Source organism: Emydura macquarii, unplaced genomic scaffold (assembly GCF_026122565.2).
Source record: "Emydura macquarii macquarii isolate MOO-44397 ecotype Brisbane River unplaced genomic scaffold, CSIRO-AGI_Emac_v2 contig_312, whole genome shotgun sequence".
NCBI classification, from domain to species: Eukaryota; Metazoa; Chordata; order Testudines; family Chelidae; genus Emydura; species Emydura macquarii.
In genome coordinates, this window is record NW_027130449.1 from 8352281 (window position 1) to 8373609 (window position 21329).

Consider the following 21329-nt stretch of genomic DNA (forward strand, 5'->3'; position numbering starts at 1 on the left):
TTACCTGTAGATGGCAGGCATGCTGTAACCATGCTAACAAGCTGATTTATGTAAGATGGTGTTGGTCATGTATACATTTCACACACACAGACCCTAATTAATGGTGCCAGCGAAGTGTTCTCATTGCTCCCAGATTAGCCCTTCTGTTATGTATATTATGATTTCAGGTTTTATTGACTTTCCTTGGGAACTGCCTCTGCAGTCTGTCGATCCTATTATTATATCCTGGTCATTTTAATTTATTTAAAAGGCCTACATTTTCCAGAGTGTGCAGTAATCTCCGGTGCCTCAATTTTTCAGTGCCCAGTGTGAGACACCTTCAAGGGGCCTGATGTTCAGGAAGTGCTGAGCACCTGCCCCCTGAAAATCAGCTCTTTAAAGACGTCTGAAGTCGGGCAAACCAAAATCTAACATTTTCAGGGGTTGTTCCTGAACTCGGCAAATAACTTTCTCTCTCTATAAAAGTAGAGTAGTAGAACGCTGCGTATTCCCTTGATGAAACAGGCCAAGAACAGAATGGGGGAGATGCCTGACTTGACCTGGGCTGCCCTTGGCAGTGTAAATATGAAACCCACTAGAGAGATGAAACCATGTTTCTGCTGCAAACTATAAAGCAAAAATTAAACTTGTCAAAAATCAAGTTAGGAACATATTCTGCATATGGCAAGTGTTGTGTTAACTGTAGTACTTTTACTATCATCATCAACAATCTTCCACACTGTGGCAAATTTACAGGGCACTTTTATGTGCTATGCAGCTGCACATCAAATTGCTTTGATTTTGTGCATTGTTCTTCCTGCCGCAATGGCAACTGAATGGGGCTAGACTGACTTTAAAGGAAGTTCTTTTCTAATTAAGTTGAAACAACTTTTTGAAGGCTCTTGACATGTCTAAACTCTTTTAGCTCCTGGCAGCTGATCGAATTTTTCCATATCGCACTTGCTCTTTCTTTTCGTGTGTGTGTGGGAGGAGATATAAATGCTTCTTGTACAAACTATTATCTCTGTCGACGAGAGCTTACCGACAAGTCTTGCTTGTGTGCAGCCAAACACGGTGATTGGTGCATCTTTTTCATAATCCCTGAAACCACCACTCCTTTGAGGTAAACTGTGAGGCATATTCAAATTTGTACGCATATACCTTCCTGTTAGGGGAAAATTTAGAAGCAGGTGCTGGAATTAGTGGATTACTGAGAAAAGCACTCCGTATCATGCCCATTACAAAACTTCATTCACAACAGCTTGCACACAACAGTTGCTAACCAGAACTGGGCGGGAAAGGTGTTTTCACATCATGGGAGCACTTTTCAGAATTCAAAAACTTTCCTGTTCCGAATCAGGAGGAAATGTGGAAATCCTGAAAAGTTTCATAAAACTGCCATCTAAGAACAATTTCAGTTCAGGCCAATGGAAATGTTTCATTTTGATCATTTCAAAATATTTAATTTTATTTTGGACCTTTTTAAATTTTGTTTTTTAACTATACTTAGCTTAATTTTCTAAATTAAAAGTAATTTAAAACCAAAAAATTGGGCTTTTTTTTTGTTGTTGTTTAAAAATTGTCAGGAATGGGAGATTTTGACATTTTTTCTAAACTTTTTTTCAAAAGGGGAAATTAGGGGGAGCTGACCCTTCCCGCAAATGGGATTGGTTTCAATGAATTGTCATTTTCTGCTTTGGAAAAAAAAATTAATTGAAAGAATTCCAATCAGCACAAGTACTAACTATGCCTGGATTTACTGTGGCTAATTTATTACTGTCAGGAATATGAAGACTTTGTTTATATTGGGGAGTTTCCCCAATTTCAGCCATCAGTCACCACCTAATGGCATTGCTGCAAATTGTAGTGTAGACATGGCAAGCTGTTCTAAGCTGTGATTTGCTCTGGTGCCATTTACGCTGGTTTCAATTAGGGTGAAGAGCTACCAGTGCAAAGAGTGGCTTTGCCTGTCTGCACTAAGGGTTTGCATTGGCCCTCAAAGGGTGGGCTGCCAATGGCTAAAATCAGGGCATAGGAAAGGTTTTCGCTTACAAATTAGAATGATTATGGAGACATTTTATTGTTGCAGTGAGATCTTTTATTCAGATGATGACCACCCCACATGCAGGGCAGACCAATATCGTTAAGCATGGTAGTCATCCACCACATCCCATCCCAGTTGTGTATTTTAATCTGTGGCTGCAGCCACTGCAATAGGGATGTGGCTGGGTTAGATCCACTGTGTCAAACCCCGCTATATTACAACCCTCTTTAATCAAAGGACTAATCCAAGACTGGACAGGAGCAGATCTGTTGGTATTTCAGTGTCCCTTTCCTAATCAAAAGCATACTTTAGAGTGCTGTTAAAATGGTATTTCAATCAGCCTCTCCCTATGAGTTACATTCCAGCCGAGTTTGCCCAGGATACAATCAACCTAAGCTTTTATTGTGCAATTATTACCCTTCCCTGCCCCTCCCTCCCCCCACTCTACCCCACAAGCTAGGGATTAACAGATCCTGCAGCAACTGACTCACCTTTGGCATCAAAACACTGGGATAACCAGTACTTTCCAAACACAACATCCATTCTCTCCCCATGCCGGCAGACAAAAAGGCATCGTTTTTGAGGCCCTGGCTGGCTGGTTACTCTCAGGGGCTGAAAGCAAAGTGACAGGAAATTTTCCCATGGCTTTAGTTCCAATTTACTAAAGAGTAAGGACCTGACTTTTCACTTAACCCTAGTATAAACAAGAGGTTCTTGTCACTCCACTGAAATAAATGAGTTTACACTGGGGTGAATGTGGTGTACATGAAAGAAGAATGAAGCCATATGTATCCTTGTTCCATAGATATTCTAGAGATAAATGTATCTTCAGGGCTTGTGGTCCGGTAATGTCACCTTAAAGCCAGCAGAGCATTGTAACCTGAGCTCTTTAGTAAAACCAGTTGAATCATAGCAGAGAATGAGCTATTGGTGTGAAACTAGCTGCTGGCGATTGGCCATTAAAACCATGCAGAACCTGTTCATGTGTGTACACCGTTTACTCGAACAGTGTCTGATGTACCCCAAGTGAGACTAGATTCCAGTTCCAAGTGTGGGGAGCGAGTTTCACTAGCACAATGAAAGTTTCAGGATTCTTACGTTTCATTACTCTGTTGCCAAAAACAGAGCAGACAGGCACAGTGGGAAGATGGCACAATGTTGTATGTGGACACTACAAACCAATTGCAAAGCTGGTTGATATAGCACTGAGGCCCCAATGGTCTTGATAGGGTGACCCTTTACCTACTAGGGACAGGAGCATTTCTGAATATTTTAAAATGAACTTAGTGCTGGATTGACATCTTTGGAGAGTCATGTATTTCCTCCACAGAACAGGTCTAGCACAGACAGTGATAGTGCAAGCTCCCCTCCCAACCCCCCACATTACCCTGTGTGTCTCATCTCTGCCCACCTCCACACCTCAATTTCTGCCCCTCATTCGGTTCTTGGCATCTCTATTAAAAACAGGTGGCAACTCTGTATAACCTGTGCACTAGGAACAGGGCTGAAAGGAACTCATTTGACATATGCCATCAAACAGCCATCTGATTCTAAGAGCTCGTCTAAACAGACGGTGAGTGCACGGCAAGCTGGGGCATAAATGCATAGCACTGCAGCACGCTGTCTGTGTGGAGACTGCTGCGGCGCGCTAAGGTTATGTCCACACTTTGCCATTAAATACTGGCAGCTGGCCCGGGCCAGCTGACTTGGGCTCAGGCAAGAGGCTATTTACTTGTTGTGTAGATGTTCAGACTTGGGCTACAGCCTGAGCTCTGGGACACCCCCCCCCCCCCAACCTCACGGGGTCCTTGAGCCCGGGCTCCTGCCCAAGTCTGAATGTCTACGTTGCATTAAAACAGTCCTTCGGCGCGAGCCCTGTATCAGCTGGCATGGGCCAGCCACGGGTTTTCAGCTGAAGTGTAGACTAACTGTGCACTAATGGTTCTTGTAGACATGCTCTTAAGGGCTTTCCAGCACTAGGCTGGATTCAAACTGGCAGCATAGCAGCAAATGACTCCTAGTCTGTTACCAGTCCTTAGCACTGAGTCCCACCTAGATGTTGAAGTAGGCTATGATTCCTGCCTTGCCATGTTTTCTATACAAATCCCCTCCAGTCCCACCCTGCCTTAATCTGAGTTCCCAAACTCAGGGTGGCAAAGAAGTCTGAGGAGCAGGACCAACATCCCTTGTGTAGGGCTAGGTGGAAAGTGTCTGTGTCCAGAAACTATTTGCTGCTGTTAAATAGAGACACAATATGGAAAAGTTTGAGAGAACTGCTGCCTTAGTACGTAACATGCATTGAGCCAGAAACTGATCAGTCACAAGGGAGGTAAAGCTAATATTATTGGGATGTTACCTATTTTTACATTTTAATTATATAAAGAGGTCTATACCAGGGTCTGGGTGCCCTAATTAAAAATCACTAATATAACAAATTACTAATAATTACTAATTAGTATTTATATTAATTATATTACTAATTAATATTACAACAACTTGGTTGTATTTAACTGTGTTATTTACATTGCCATGGATCCTTACCTGCATTGTCTGGCAGATGATAGTGAGTGGCCCTGTGTCCCCAAATCCTTGATCTTCTTGCTGTCTTCTTTCCAGAGCTCCGTCGTTGAAGGTTAGAGGGGATGGGGAAGAACTGGTGCTCAGAATCGAGTAAGATCTGCCACAAATAAAGAGACACTTGCTTAGAAAATGTTTCTTTGACTGATTGTCCTCAGAGTTGTGCGAGGGTGTTCCCAGAGCCTGCGACAGGGCAATAAGTGGTTTATTATTTATATTCCAGTATGTGCTAGGTGCTGTACATACACAGAGTAAGGGACAGCTCCTGCCCCAAAGAACTCTACAGTTCATTAGAGCAAAAGTTTCTCGACTCATGGGTCGTCAGTCACTCCAAACTGGGTAGACAGAATGTGTCCACTGGTTGCGTGGGAGGCTCAGTGAGGGAGTTGGGTTCTGTCCCCTAGATGGCTGGAGGCCCTGGGAGGGAGAGTGTGGCAGAGCCCGTTTCACACTCCCCCAACAGCAGCGGCTCCCATGGCTCCAGTCCCATGGGGCTGGCTGGGCTCAGCTGCCTGCCCTCGGCATTGAGACCTAGCGCATGGGGTTACGGCGCCACTCAGATTTAACCAAGCCGACCCTCTGTCATGACAGGTGGCTGGCCAGGGCAAATTTGAGCGACTGGTGCTGTGACCCCAGATACCTCAATGCCTGGAGTGGGAGCTGTACACAGCCACGCCATGGGACAGGAGCTGTACCCACCACCACATGATATGCCCTGGTGCGCTTGTTTAATACTTATTATGTTAATGTGTGTGTGATACATCGTGGGTTAGAAATATTTAGTAACTCGGATTTTTTTCCACTAAAGCTGTTTACTGGGTCGCAACAGGCACCAAGGTTTACAAATGGGTCCTGAGCCCAAAAAGGTTGAGAACCCCTGCAGTAGAGAACAACTTAAAAAAATAGATGGGGAGGAAATCTTCAGTCAACTTTGGGGCATGGACTGTTTATTATGATTGTGGAGTGCCTAACACAGTGGGGCCCAGCCTGGTCATGACCCCTAGGTGCTACTGCAGTGTACTGTGTTTGACAGCTCGGGTTACGTTTCAGCTGCTCATTACTCAGGTGTGGCAGTTGGGCCAAGTAATTTATCATTTGTTCAGTCTTCATCAGACATGCAATACAATTGTTGCATGCAAATTAGCTGTAGAGTAATGGTGGTAATTGGTTGAGTTACTGCTGACATCACAATGATTTAGGACTCTTGGCATAGATACATGTCTTACTGTAGCTGTACACAACACGAGCGTAATTCATAAAGGCAAAATGGCGGATGGTAACAGATCCGACTCCCAGTGATGACTAAACCTGGTTATATGCTAAACAAAAAGAGAACTCTCAGCCAGGCTTGTAGCTGTTTCCATTGTTTCAAACCGATTCAGTGTTCTAGGCACACAGTCAGAGTGACAGTCCTGGAACCTTCTTATAGAGATGATAACTTTGCAGTCCATCAGGCTGCCTTTAAGGGGCTATTACAGATGGATACGAGAAATATCACTGCAACATCCAATTTTGATACTTGCAAGATATTAGATAACAGGTAAACAACAACAGCAGCTGAGATCTTAGACATGATTCTCATCTGAATTATACCAATGTGAATTGTGAGTAACTGCATTTAAGTCAATAGAGTTTACACCAGTTTTACAACTGGTGCAAGAGAAAAGGGGTGGGTTTTGTCATCTCCTTAAGAGAGTCTCTCTCCCTATTTAGAAAGATACGATGCAAACCTGGACGGTGATCTCACATGTTGCTCCAGATGGGTGCAGGAATCGATGCACACAGAGCAACCTGTATGATCGGGGCCTTATTAGGTATGTCGACATATTCAAACTGATTCTGTTATTCCCACGCTTTTCAGTGTCATTCACAGTGGTCCCATCTGCAGTGGGCACCATAGGGTTTACTTATTTCTGCCAGTGCCTGCTGCTAAACAGCCACAGGGACAAAACAGATCACTTTCTTTTTCCTTTTCACTAAATATGCTAATCAAATGGTGCACGCTCCGAATAAAGTCATCCCAGATAGATGTTCAAGGACCTGGGCCAACATCCTCAGGCGTAAATTACAACAGGCAATTACAGAAGCCCAACCAACCCTCTAATGATTGCAGTGGATCTTGCTGTGATGTGCATTTTCTTAGTTGTTAAAAATAACTCGTGGGCTAATGTATGCCGTCATTTGCTTTGACAGAGAAATAGCCGCCTTCTCTTTGCACTTAGATTAATTGCCTTTAATGTGTCAGGAGAACACTCTCGACTTGCTCCAAGGGGGGTCTCTCTACCAGTGAAAGAAAATAGGTCATCTGTGTTTGCTAATAGGCGATCTGCCAGGGGGTCATATCATCCCTGCCAGCAAACAATAAAAACTATGTCATTTGTCCCACTGCCTCCTTATCTTGTGAGAAAAATAAATATTTGGGCATACCAATGGGACTATGCATAGGGTTACTGCATTCAGGCAGGACACTTACATGCCCCCCAGAAATCCCATAAGAGGAGTGTGCGGTGCAATGCGGGACTGGAAAGTGCTCAGATACTAACATGGTGAGCATGGTGAAAGAACCTATAGACAATAGAATAGTCATCTGTCCTGATCACAGCATCCCCAGAGCCCACAGAAAGGCATCTCTGCAGGCCCTGTGCAACAGATGCTAGGGAGCAGTTCTGGGGTGGAGTCTGTTTCAGCAGTCTGGCTTGTTGGGAGTATCACAGTGTAGGCTGGGAACTGTGCAGCCTTCATAACATCCTGGTCAGAGTCATGGGTCTCTGCCCAAGAGAGGTGATGGGTGGTAGCCAGAAGCCTAGAAGGGGTGTCCTGAGTGGACCACAGAGCGGGAATACAATTGTAGTTGCCTTGAAACTGTCCTATGAATATCCCCCAAACTGCCTGGTATGAGAAATCTGTATGCTGGAGCCTACCTCTGCTACCCTTCAAAGTGACTGTCAAACCATAGCTTCTTGCCATTAGTGCTTGTTGACAAAAGGCACAGCCCAGGCTCCATGAGAATGGACAGCAATGTGCAGCTGGCACATTCCTGGTCCTGTCTCAACCCTTGAAGACAGCCATCAGCAGAAGCATTTATACCTCACTGACTCAGTCATGTTATCTTCTGGGAGCGTGCTGACCCAGGCGGATGGGAAGAGACTTGTTTAGTTTCCTTTGTTCCCTTTATCTCTGAGCAATTGCTCCATCGCATCTTAGAGGCTATCTACCTAGCCCTCCTTAAAGTTCATGCAACATGGTTGCATCCATTCATGGATGCTGGGAATGGGTCAGAATTACAATGAGGCAGAAGCAAACTTCTCTGTAATCTCCAATATCTTCTGGCTGGAGAAGTGCCATAAATCTGACCTTGCCGATGACTCCCTTGCTCTGCTGGTGACTGGAAAATAGAAACCACTATCTAATGCAGCATGAGGCTAGGGGAGAAGAGCACTTCTGCCTTGGCAAACAAGATAAACCTCTCCAGCCAAGCAGCTCAAACACCTATCAAAGCCTCCAGCTTCAGCAGCCTCCACTTGGCTGGACTGAGCCCACAGAATAACACTGGGCGTTTTTCTACAGTCCTGTCCCTTTAAATTCACGTACAAGAGAGACCCACAGTGCTGAGCATCTGGTTTTGTGGCTCCTGTGGGGAAGCTGCAGAGAACTAGAACTGCTGGGGTTCCTACTTCCCTTCCAGGCTTGGGAGGCTGTTGTTGGCAGGGAGTTTCTCACTCTGACTAGGCAGTGCAGTAATTCACAGCGACCGATAGGTGCTTAGGGACTAGCATGCAGACAACTCTCTTCCAGGAAGGACTTGGGACGGGCTATTTGTTGGTGTGTGGCTTAGAGTCATTGGTAGATGTTGCAGCACAGTAGCACTGTTAGAAGGAAAGGACTTAAGCTTTTAAATAATGCCTGGGGGAAGCACTTTGTTAGTACAGTACTTATGGCCAACTCCTGAACTGGTGTAAACCAGCATAGTTTCACTGAAGGTCCATACAACTCTACCACCCAATTCACTCCACATGAGGTTGTGGTCCTTATTTCCGAAATGTATGTTTTCCTCCTCTGTATAATTCCAACATGCTGTGGTGTCAGTAACAGAAAAGCCATTAGGTTACATGTATTGCAAACTCCAAGTTTTCTTCTAAATTCCTTCATTGGGGAGGAACATCAGCAAAACATATTAAAGCATAATGAAGAAAGCCCTATTCTGTTATTTCTTTGGTTCTTCTATGGCTTCCCTTGTTACAGTATCTGAGCACCTCCTAAATTTTTAATACCGTATGTTAGCCTCATAACATGCCTGTGAGGTAGGGAAGTGCTATTCTCTGCATTGCACAGATAGGGGAACTGAGACACAGAAAGACTAGGTGATTTGCGCAGGGTCACATAGGACATGAGTAGAATAAGCCATTGAATCTGGGTGTCCTGAATCCCAGGATAGCACCCTAACTACTTGACCATCTCCTTTATGCTAGTGTAAAATTTGCAGTAGCTCCCTTTGATGTCACTGAAGTGACTTTGGTGTAAAACTGGTGTGGAAGAAAAATCAGGTCCCCACTGCATGGAAGGATGCAACTTCCGTTGTGTTTAATATAGGCCTGTAGCTTCTTCAAGATAGTAACCAGTTCAGCAGACAGCTGTATGCCCCTCTTCCCCGTTACTGAAGTTAACCAAGTAATATTGCCAACCCCATGATTTTAAAAATCATGAATCTACACCTGCGAAAACTGAAATTTTAAAAATACCAAATGTTGGGTTCTTTTTATTTGTCTTCTGGGTTCTGAGCCTTTGTTTCACTTTCTCAAGATTTTTTTCCACAGCCAGGACTAGAAACTGACTTTTTTTTTAAAATCAAAAGCAGAGACTGTCACCAAATATCATGAGACTCACGATAAAGAGCTGCTCATGCTTAGAGAGCTGTAACGGTTTACACTAGTTGGAGGCTCTCGCCTGCAATGTGTACATAGAAGCAATTTAAAACTTTCTTTCTGTTTCACCCTATAATTCTCACTATAGAGATGAAGTACTGCTTCTTTTCCAGACTCCTCTCCCCCCCCACCTGCCCAGCAGGCAGACTGGTCCCCTTGTTGCTGTGGAGCTGGGGTGGGAAAAGCACACACAAGGGATCTCACATTCCTGTGTTCCACATACCACATTTTTGCAGGGTTGTGAGGGCATTGAGACTCCTCAGGAATTGCTGCCCTGGCAGCTGAGAAGCAGCTCCACTGTCGTTCTGCAGCCTTAGGGTGTGGAGACGCTTCCATCCATGGAGCCTCCCATTATACAGCCCAGCTGGCCCTCTCTAAGCACAATCCATTGCACTTTGTTAGGCAAACTAGCCAGGCTTGCTGTGCTTAGTCAGAAGTGGTGACCTAGTGTTCTACAGAACTCTGCAGTGGACTCTATAGAAAACTGTCAGGGGGCCTCCTTTTTGTTCTGTGTACAGCGCCTAGCACATTGAGGTCTTGGTCCATCACTGGGGCTCTCATGCACTATCACAATATAAATAAATAAATGCATAATAATAATAATAATAATAATAATTAATATAAGTCCGACAGAGCTGAATCAATTCCTTCAAGCTTGTAGTCTACTATGTTGGCAGAGCAAGGGAGGGGAGGAAAAGAGGGAGGGGCCTTTCAGAGGAAACCTTCAAAAGCCGGGTTATGCCTGGACATTCAAGATGCTATGTTGTATATTATGGGGCTTGCTCAGATGTCTTGAGTTAAAATTTGTTCTCTCCTGATCACTGTGTGGTGCAGCTCGCTATCTATTGGGATGCTGGCCATCACCCCAGCGATGGCTGCATGTCAGTGATGATGTGTAATTTGTAAAAGTGCTTCGGCATTCACGTGGGATGAAACATGCTATATATATGATCATGAAGTATGTTTATTATGATCAGCAGGAAAGTATTCACTGTCGTTATCACTTTTATCCAACTCCAGGGCTACCCTGTGTTCCCAGTGCCATCAACATGCCCCCTATTTCAAACAGAGACGGAAATGAGCCCACCCCCTGGAACCTGAGCACTTCTGAATGGATGAAGCATGGATCAGAAGTCCGTGAACTGGGTTGCAGTGAGTGTTTCTATCTGTTCACTTTCATTGGTAATCGAGAAACCCAGGGACTGTGTGCCTGAAAAGATGGTCTTACTGCATAGAGGCTTTCCAATTGTCGTGAAAATCCAGCCTGCAATACTAGATTGCATTAGGCTGCAGTTTGGGAGTGGAGTTTAAACTTGTCCTTGGTTTTTTTTTTCTTCTAAATGGCAATTTATTACCTAATATGCACTGTGGGAATCTGTTATGTAAAATCGGTCTGTTTCTGAGTATGTAATAGTATTTCTGATAAATGCTACATATTTACATGCATTTCATTATTTAGGTTCTTTAATGGTAATCAGGGAAAGGGGCATTTCCTTTCTTCTCTTTCCTGGAGACAAAGAGCTGCTGGAATTGCCAAATTCTTTGCTTCCCTTTTAGTTACTGTAATAATAATAATAATAATAATATTTTTAATGTATTGGTGCCCAGGCCCAAAGCCCCTCCAGGAACCTTCAGAAAAATGTCAGTTGCAGAATAAAATAGGCTAGCTTTCTATAGATTAACTTCAGCGTGTGAACGCAGAAACAGATGACAAACCCACTGCGGTTGGTGAGGGTTTAGGGGAGAAAGGATGGGCTTGTTGTTAGAGTGCCGGATTGTGATGGACATTCCCACCTCAGCTACAGACTTTCTGATTAACCTTGATGAAGTCACTTAACCGCTCTGTGCCTTGGTTACCAGGGATGTTTCCTCCACTCATGGGGTATTGTGAAGATGACTCCATAAGTACTTGGGAAGTGTGGAGGTATTAGAGGAATGGGGGTACCATATAAATACCTAGACAGAGGTGTAGAAAGGTATGCCTCATCTGATTGAAATGTGGAAACCATATGTCAGTGGCTCTTGTCTCTTGGGGTGAGCTTGGTAAAGTACAGACTACCACAACATGACAGACACCTGCAAAATGTCACTCCTTTGGTTCTGAAGTTGTGTGTTGGTGCCCACCTAGTGAATCTGGCCTCTGGGTTTTGGGGAATTCGGTGCCTGTTTGCAAGAGGTAGTAGTCATTTGCATTGACACGTGGGTTCAAAGCTGCAAGCTGAAACTAGCTCTTGAACGTATCTGTTGCTAACCGCACTGTATGTGATTAAAACTGAAAAGGTAAAAAAAATCCCAAAACCCTGAATCTTTCTGTTGTTTTGTTTCGCGCATTTCACTCAACTTGGAGATTTCTTTGGTATTTTTTTTCCCCCCTAGTCAGTTTCATGCATCTGGCTATCTTGCACTAACATAGTGGCCAGCACTGGATTGTTTGCTGTCCCACTCCACTCGCTTTTCCCCAGAATACTTGTGGGTTTTAAATAAGACGTGCCTACATTTGCTTTTGTAACTTCCCCACCAAAAATTTAAAAGTTGGAGGCTTGATTGTAGCTAGAATTGCGCAAGTGCAAAGCCGTGTTGGAAGGACAGTGGGCAGGAAGAGGAAGATGCTTTCTTTCTTTCACACTCCCTCATCTTGTGTCACCACGCAAAGGCTAGTCACAAAGGGCTAGATTTTCTGAGGTATTTAGGCACCTCCAGATACAGATGGGCATTGATTTCAATGGGAGTTTAGTTCCTAAATGCTTCTGAAAATCTCACTAGGCAGTTATCAGGTGCTTAAATACCTTGGAACATATAACCCTGTCCTCAGTCTTTATGCTCAGGGATCACACACAAGTGCACCAACCTCCCTGAAGAGATGGTCTTGCAGGAACGTGTGCTCAGTATCATTCATCGAATCATAGAATATTAGAGTTGGACGGGACCTCAGGAGGTCATCTCGTCCCATCCCCTGCTCAAAGCAGGACTAACCTCAGCTAAATCATCCCAGCCAGGGCTTTGTCAAGCCTCAGTTTAAAAACCTCTAAAGATGGAGATTCCACCACCCATTCCATTACAAAGGGAGCAGCAAGGACCACTATGGGTCATACTCCTGGTCTTGCCACTGAACATTGTTTGTGGGACAGCACACTTCCTAATTCCCCACCCCTCTTATTGCAAGGCTGTGCCTTTGCCGCTGCCCCCTAGCTCTGGCTGTATAATGGTAGCTGGTCCCAGAAAGAGGAATAGCGCCTGCTATTCCTTTTGTTCAGGTGCGTGTTTCTGTGACTGTATGTTCCTCCCAACATCAGTGACAAACAAAGGCCTAGTTTCCCCTACTGTAATTTGCACTAGGTGACTCCCACTAGCCGAATTTCAAACTGCCTGAGCGTTGCTTACCCATGAAATACCCAGGTCCCACACTCGTCTGCCTTCGTGATGTAATTCTCGGGCAGCAGCCCAGAACAGCCAGTTGCCAGGGAAGTGCCGTAAATCCAGCCCTCGCTGGTGCTGGTTTGCTCCACCGGGGACATGAAAATAAAATCCCCTGGAACCAGCTCAAGCTCGTCTTCGTTCTGCGGGATGTAAGGGTAGATCACCTGCAGCGTCTGGGGAGATGGGGGAGAAAGAGGGAGTGCATGAGATGGGCATACTCAATCCTTGGGCCATGCGAGAAGGCAGAAGGAATAATCCTGCATGTGCCCCTCCCCTGCTATTCACTACCATTCCCCAACTAGACAATTAACCGTTCTTAGGCTGGTAAAAGAAAGCGCAGAGGAGAACATAGAAATGAATGGTATCCATTAGATGGAAAAGCCTTATTAGATCACCTGGTCCCACTCTCCAACCACTACAGGCTCAGTTCCCTACATTGCCTTGCGTAGTGCTTTATCCGGTCTAGTGTTTAACAGGCAGTCAGGCTAGATGATCACAGTGGTCCCTTCTGGCCTTATCTATAAAAACATCTTTAGAATGGGCTGCCTGCTGCGTCCCATCGGGAAAGTATTCAATCCGTGTTGTCGGGAAGTTTTCAGTCTCCACTTCCCCTTTTCATCCCTTTGCTCCAAGCCATGCTGCCCCTTGTGCCCCCTTCAATAATTTCTCCCATTTCTTGTTCTCTGATTGAGCAAAATATATAAGCACAAGCTTATCTTGAAGCCTCCTGTTGACATCAATGTGCCTACTCATGTGCCCAAAAGTGAAACGTGTGCTTCAGTCCGCTGTTGTATGGAGGACTTGGTGTCTACACACATGAGGTTCCCAAGGGTCATCATCTATATATTTACTTGTGCTCTAACTAAAAGAGCAACCCTCTTCCCCATTCTTTGTTGGCTTTGAATGTGGGACAGTGACCCTTTGTCCCTGGGCTAATACGTTTGAACTTGTGATATTCTGCTCTCAGAATTGTTCACTAGAACAGTAAGAAAACAAAATTGAAGGTGATGAGCAATGTACTACCCAGATCATCTCATTTTACAATTATTTCTTAAGATGAATGGGATCAGGTTTCAAGGTAGGCAGAGAAATAGTGATTAATTAGAATTTGACTTCCGTCTGTTGCACGGTGATGCGATGAAAATATATATCCCATTTTTGGGTGCTCATGCTAGTGTGTGTATTAGGTGTGCATACACATGCATGTATCAGTGGTGAAGGAGGTGGTTGTACAAATATAACCAGCAATGTTCAAGAGAAATATGGTCGGGATTTAAAAATGTTTTTGTTTTATTTTGTTACATGTTTACAAAAGGGCAAAAACCCCTGTAAAACCGAAACAAAAAGTGCTCTTTCGAGGCGATGGAGGGGGAAATTGCTTTGAATGCGATTATGCTGTTCCCTTCTGCCAGCTGGGAGCTAGCATTCACTGTAGTCCATGAGACAGAATGGCAACTAGCCTTTTCTGCTAACTGAAGTGGAGTCAAATGCTGATCAGTAACTTTCCTTGTAAATATCCACAGCCATCCTCCACTTCAATAAAAGACTTGTTTTCCCCTGGCATATCTGACTTATGCACTAGCAACTTTCATGGCAAAGCAAACATCTTATGAGCGACTCTGTCCTTTTTATGTGCCTTGTACGCTCCATAAGGAAATATGATTCATCATGCCTGGATCCAACTGTTGCCCCATTTATTCTAGTGTCCTGTTTCTGGCAGTGGCCAGCATCTTCAGAGGAGGGTGTAAACTAGTCCCTGTCACTTAATACCCCTACACCAAAACTTTCATGCTGGGGCGTGCCTAAAGCCACGCACCTAATAAAAGTGCCTGATTTTCATAGTTGCCAAGCATTCCCAACTCCCACTGCAATCAATAATGATGCTGGGCATATACAGCTTCTGAAAATCAAGTCACCCATTTAGGTGCCTAAATATGGATGCCGACCTTCTACTATTAAGCACTCAAGTATGACAGTGTTGGTCCTGGCAAGATGTACAATGTAGTACATGGTATTGGGTCGATCCTTATCAAGATTTGGCAATCAGTTTACTTCCCGGTGTATTTTACGCATCTGTATGTTGGGCTAGTATTAGATATTCCCTGCTCTGCCACAGATTCCCATGTCACCTTGGGCAAGTCACTTAGTCTCTCTGTGCCTCAGTTCCCCATCTGTAAACTGGGGATAATAATACTGTCCTTGCTTCGTGGAGGTGTTCTGAGCGTAAATACATTTAAAAAAATTGTGAGAGACTTGGATACTGTAGTAATAGTGGCTGTATACATAACAAAGATAGACATATAGGCCATATAGAAATACAGATGTAATGTGTGTTGCTTAAGTATTTTTCGCTTGATCAGATTCAAGGCTGGGCTGTGTGTCACTTATCAATACTTATTACAAGTATGTGTGTAAAACACAGAGAGGAAGGATGGTTTTCTGGTTAAACCATTGGCCTGGGACTCGAGATCTAGAATGCATAAAGTAAGGCACTTCCAGAGAGAAGTATTAATGCCATTGTCGAACGCATTGGTAAAACCTCACCTGGAATACTGTGTATGGGAGGGGACAGGACTAGGCAGGCCTGATGGTCCCTTTTGGTTTCTGTCTTATGTTCCTACAGCTCATGTTTCAGGGCGTCAGCCAGTCACCGAAAAGAGTCAAGAAGGGCTTTTCCCCCTAAAAGTGTTCTTTTTTTTTTGAGGTGTTTTTGAGGCGGTTCTTCTTCCTCTGAAGCATCAGGGATGGCCACGGCTGGATATGGGACACTGGAAGTGGGGGGGGGGGGGGGCAGGGCTCTGATGTGGCACTGAGCATTCTCTCTCTCAGGTGTGTGGCTGGCTGGTTCTTGCTCACATGCTCAGAATCCAGCTAATCACCATATATGGGCTCAAGAAGGAATTTCCCCCATCAGATTGTCAGTGACCTCGGGTGGTTTCACCTTCCTCTGCAGCATGGAGTTCAGGTCACTTGCTGGGATTATCTGGGTGTTTCACTTAATCGGTTCCCTGCCACTGCTAGGGCCTCAGGCATTAGTGCACCATGGTCCCGCCTGTCCTCTCCCGGGGGCACATAAAAATCTAGTCTTCTGTGGGCTGTAATACTTTGGTCTAATTTCAGCTGTTGGAATTAGTGTGCGGATGATGGGGTGGTGCTGGTGGCCTGTGACATTCGAGAGGTCAGACTAGACGTTCTAGCAGTCCCTTCTGGTCTTAAACCCTGAGAGTCTCTCTGGACAAGCTCCTTGGGTAATTTGTTTAATCTCTGTACACACCTTGGGGCAGGGCCTAGGATGCGTGTTTAGCACAATGAGACTCTGATCTCAGTTGGGAGCTTGGCGGCCCTACTGAGATAGAAACAAAAAGCAGCCAACTGCAATTATATTTGATTCCTTGTTTTAAAAAAACTCAGATGAACTCCAAAAATTACCTCGTGATTAGCGAATCTTATATCTCGAGAGAAGATCGCGGCGACCCAGTCGCACCCTAGCTTGACGTCGATGTTCTGTGCTAATTTCTCCAATGTGGGCAAGTGGCTGGTTTGGAAATGGTAGGCCAATGTCACGTGCAGCTGTTTCTTATGGGGCTCTACGTGCACATCTGAAACAGGAAAGATTTGATCAATAGCAAGTGACTCGTGTTGAACAGCAGATTCCTGCCCCATTTTCAAAGGCATGAAAGAATCCCCCTCATCAGTGCAGGAGCATTCAGCAAAACTTTTCAGGGAGCACAGGGGAGACAAATTACAGTCTGGTCTCCGAAAGGGCCCTGAGGAAATCAAACCTATCGAGCTACGCACTAGTAATGCACCCATTGATCTAAGTCTGACCCGTAGGAATTAGATTACAGGAGCAGTTGATCCCAATGAGGACAGGGGGGCCTCATGAAATCTTGCATAACGCACTGCCTTTACAGTCTGTGTTCTGTTGCCCCCACCTGCATGCCTGAGCTATAGAGGACAGGAATCTGCAGCAGCCTGCACTCCAGGATTTAGCAGTCCTTCGGCTCAGGCTACAGAGGCTCCTGTTCTGAGGTCTGTGGTTCATTCTCTGGTCGCGACCAAGAGGATGGTCATGACTAAGGTTAAGATTGTGTCACGGGTGTTTTTAGTAAAAGCCAGGGACCAGTCGCAAGCAATAAAAATTCACAGACGCCGTGACCTGTCCCTGACTTCTACTAAAAATAGCCTGCGGTATGGGGGAGAAACAGCCCTGCTGAGGTTTGCAGCTGCTCCAGCCCCCCACCCCCTAACCCAGCCGCTCTGGGGGCTGGCCCGTTGATGGGGCACCCAGGCAGCAGCTGCCGCTGCCCATCAGCTTTTGAGGCCCCAGGCGATCAGCTGTTAGGCTCTCTTGCAGCCTTCACAGATCAGCTGTTAGGGGCCCTGGCTGCAGCTACCCATTTCCAGGGCAGCCTCTGCTTTGGCAGGTGGGGACTGATAGCTGCTCCAGGCCTGCCCCAGAAGAAGTCACAGAGGTCCTATGACTTCCGTGACCTCCGTGACAGAACTGTATCCTTAGTCATGACAGGTCAAACTTTTAAATCTCAATTTTGGGTTCAGAAAACGGGTATTTTTTTGATTGGGAGATGGGAATTCCTGTCATTTTAAAACTGTTTTGGTTTTGCAAGGCTGTTTTGATTGAAAAATGTCATTTTCCAGCTAAAGGGGTTGAAGTTCTCTCCAAAAATAGGCTGGTAGAAGTGGGTGAAAACTCTTCAAACAGTTGTGAAGAGCAGTCTCATTTCTGCCTCTGAAAATCATGGAATAAATTCTTTACAAATAACTTATTTTCCCTGATTCAACCAAATCTAAAAACTAGGAATATTACAGACAAACTTTCGGACATTTGCAGAGTTGGGTCCAAACCCTTTTGAATCTCTTTTGTTCAGCAAAAAGGACACATTACTGGGGTGATCTCTGAAAAGGGCCTGGGAAATCAAATGTAGGTATGTGACATAGCTGTGTGCGACCAATGCACCCTTAAAAATTAGATCATAAAAAGTATTTGTTCTAAGAGGGAATAAATCGAATGGGAACAGGATGCCTTGAGACTGGTGGTGCTTCCTTTTTCTGGTTGGACTGGAAGTGGTGAGAGCAGCTTTTCATGTTGTGTTGGGGCACCCCCTCTCCCATCTCCCTCCCCCCCCCACAGGCAGCATTTAAAGCTTACAGCCATTTCCTTCCACTCCTGAAAGTGACAGTGTGTCTAAGTCACTGTCAGGTGAAACTCTTGGGGACTCGGAACAGCCTGCATTCTACAAGGCAAAATGTATCTACTTTGTTGTTGTTGTTGTTTGTTTTTAACTATGGCACCTAAACGTTGGCTGTTCTGATTTCTGGATGGGAGCATGCAGCTGTCCTACCTGCCACGATGGAATACCAGACCAGCAACAACATACTCCCGAGAGTCAGATCTAATCCCACCCCCGCTCCCATGTATGGAACTGCTCTTTTGATGCATTTTATCCCAAGTGGTGTAAGCCTGTGAAAATCGAGGACCATATTTTCCTGTGTCCAGTTTACGCTGGGTGTAGGGGGTAGGGGGATATCAGGGAACTGATTACACTGTGATGCTCTGCTTCAGTCTTGTGGCTGTTCCCTCGGGGCTATACAGCTGCTGGGTATAGCTATGGCGCACTGAGCCATGGCCATTCCCGCTCTCTGCACCAGGCATCAGAGCCAGTTTTGCTGGTTCTGTGTCTGCTGGCCACTCCCATATATCATGGGATGCTCTAGCAGGGAATTAGGGCAGGTTCCCTCTCCCTTTGCATTGGCTAAGTGATGGTAAGCAGGCCAGAGAATCTGGTCCCTAACATGGTGTGGTGAATTTCCTCTGGACGTTCAAAGGCTGAAAAGGGTTTCCCTTTGGTTGTTGAGGTATCTTACACATCTTCCCATAGAGCCGGGCTTGTCTCTGGGAGGCAGAAATTCTGTAAGGAAACTAAATGCACTTTCTGATATTGGTGGAGGAGAGGCTTGTGCCAGCTCAGCTTGAGGTAGTGAGCTGAGCAGGAAATGCTAACCCTCACAGACAAAAGTTCCAGAGGGGTAGCCGTGTTAGTCTGTATACAGCAACAGCAACGAGAGTCCTGTAGCACTTTAAAGACTAACAAATTTAATTTCTGCAGGCATAAACTTTCGTGGGCTGCAACCCACTTCATCAGATGCGAATTTGCATTTGAAGTGGGTTGCAGCCCACAAAAGTTTATGCCTGCAGAAATTAAATTTGTTAGTCTTTAAAGTGCTACAGGACTCTCGTTGTTTTTTCTCACAGACAAAGTGGCTGTTTGAAAGGTTAAAGAACTGTGAAATGTTAACTTCCCTTTCAGGAGATAACACTTCAGACCAAATGTGATGTGCTCTTTGAATTGAAGACAGTAGGTTCTGTGAAGAGAAGAGGCACTGAAACCCCAGAACACTTGGTGGGGTATTCCTCTCCTGTGTTCCTAGCCCTGGGGCCCTTTTTAAAAATCCCACCTCACTTCCCTGAACATGAAAGCCTTTTATTTCTGAATGGCATCAAAACTTTTGCATCTGAAAATGCTCTCTGTAGTGCCTAAGAACATAGGAGTCACTAAAGCAGAGCAGAACAATGGGCCGTCTAGGCTGGCGTCCTATCTCTGACAGTGGCCAGGGCTGAATACGTCAAAGAAGACAAAATTCCCACCTTCCCAGACCATGCACCAAACTGGACAATACAAATGCATGGAGGGTATAAAGAGGGTTGGGAACAGACACTGACTAGGCTCCTGATTCAGCAAGGGACTTGAGCACCTGACTAACTTTAAACACGACACTAGTAGCCCTACTGACTTCAGCGGGCTAATGACCTTACAGTATTGGGGATAGTATTTCATACATCTCTCCCCTCAGAGGCAAGAACAGAATTCAGGAGTCCTGACTCCCAACTCCTGCTCTAGCCACTAGGCGTCACTGCTTTTCTAAGACAGAGTTAAAAAAGCATCCTTCTCAGAGCGCCTTCTGTTAATTTAGTATTTTTACTCAATTTAAATCAATTTAAATACCAGATAAATAATTGTCACTGTAAAATGTCAGGCATAGCAAAGATGACGTTTAGTGTGTTTCCATGAAAATGCTGTCCTTTGAAACAGCTATTATGGGATAAGTGATAGGCTTAATAAAGTGTATGTCATAGTCACTGGCATCTCGGATTAAACTACAGTTATTCACTGGACAAAATCTGCTATTTATTTTAATGGTTACTTAAAGGGCATCCTTTATGATCAACCTCTTCCTTAGCATATATGAAATATCTTGACAGAAGGGGAATGCTATTGTAAGAAGAGCATTTTTGGGGGAGGGTGAAGTTAGTCTGAGGAAAAGGTGCCAATTTGCCACCTTTGGGAATCAAATGAATTTATACAGGGCTGGATCTTCCGTTGGAGACTTTGATGGAGTTTTGCCAATTTACACTATCTGAGAAACTGGCCCTTATTATTTACAACAGAAGGGGTGATGTACAGGGAGTGACACTGCTCCACAAAAGTGCCTCAGCCCCGATTTGGAAAGACCAGTTGAGGGGGAAAATAGCCCCATCTCTCATCCCCACCCCATTGTCAGTCCCTCAGTCTAGGCTGCTCACAACGAGACCAGTTGCGGTGTGTGTGGGCTTTTAAGGACTGGAGTCTGACTCCCAAACTGCCCCTCAGAAGGTTCTATCAGGGCCTGCTTGCAAGAGTTTGGCAGGACAGCCGGTGCATTTTACCACGACGTACCAGGAATATTTGGCACTAGTCAAGCTACGCCGATTGGAGTCCCTACAGCCTGTCTTTGACCTTTCTTTCCTGTGCACTTACTTACCCACTTTGGAAGCCGCTTCTGCAGCAAAGTCTGCAGCAAACTTCTTGAGGACCTCCGCACTGTCCTCCTTGACGAAAAGCCCAATGAAGTTTGAAGACGTGTAGAGTTCCAAAGGCAGAGGGGCAGGGAATTTGCATTTCCATCGCATCACGGTGGCCTGCAAGGCTTCACTGAGCGCATCCACCTTGCTGTCTTCGCACTGCAAAGGGAAGCAGGACACACGTTGATCAGGTTGCAGGAGTTCATTCATTGGGACAGTGTACAGCTTTGTAATGCACTCAGTGAAGAAAGGAAGGAAGGGTTCGGGTGATGGACCCTGAAAGGTTCTACACCTTGGACTTCCGTGAAAGCAAATGAATGTAAAGACCTAGCATATGCATCAAACAAACTGAAATGAATGAGAGCTGGGTGAATGCAACAAAAGCTATGCCATGGATTTGCATTCAAATGTTTCAGCTAACCAGCTTCAGAGGTAGTCGCTCTCCTGTTGCATTTGTCATGTGGCCTAGTTGTTGTAGTTCCCCCAAGATCACTTTCACTTGATTCCCCAAGAACTCAGCTCCACTTCA

General features: G+C 45.1%; 1 protein-coding gene and 1 long non-coding RNA gene across 3 annotated transcripts in view; one reads left to right on the forward strand and one right to left on the reverse strand.

Annotated features, from left to right (window-relative positions):
* LOC137164060 (uncharacterized) overlaps window positions 1-21329 on the forward strand; it is a 78929-nt gene that overhangs the window by 43799 nt on the left and 13801 nt on the right. Inside the window, exon 3 of one of the 2 annotated variants that reach the window (XR_010922917.1) lies at window positions 10543-10674. This is a non-coding gene — a long non-coding RNA (uncharacterized lncRNA). Of the gene's footprint in view, window positions 1-10542; window positions 11820-21329 lie in introns of those variants that run through there. The other variant, XR_010922910.1, reaches the window with a different exon arrangement.
* The window catches only part of UBASH3B (ubiquitin associated and SH3 domain containing B), a 94340-nt gene that overhangs the window by 16244 nt on the left and 56767 nt on the right, over window positions 1-21329 (reverse strand). The window contains exons 4-9 of the mRNA XM_067564652.1: window positions 20761-20959; window positions 16369-16538; window positions 12904-13112; window positions 4565-4700; window positions 2515-2635; window positions 1022-1144 (exon numbers count right to left, since the gene is read on the reverse strand). Coding sequence (XP_067420753.1) covers window positions 1022-1144; window positions 2515-2635; window positions 4565-4700; window positions 12904-13112; window positions 16369-16538; window positions 20761-20959 — 958 coding nt within the window. The remainder of the gene's footprint in view (window positions 1-1021; window positions 1145-2514; window positions 2636-4564; window positions 4701-12903; window positions 13113-16368; window positions 16539-20760; window positions 20960-21329) is intronic.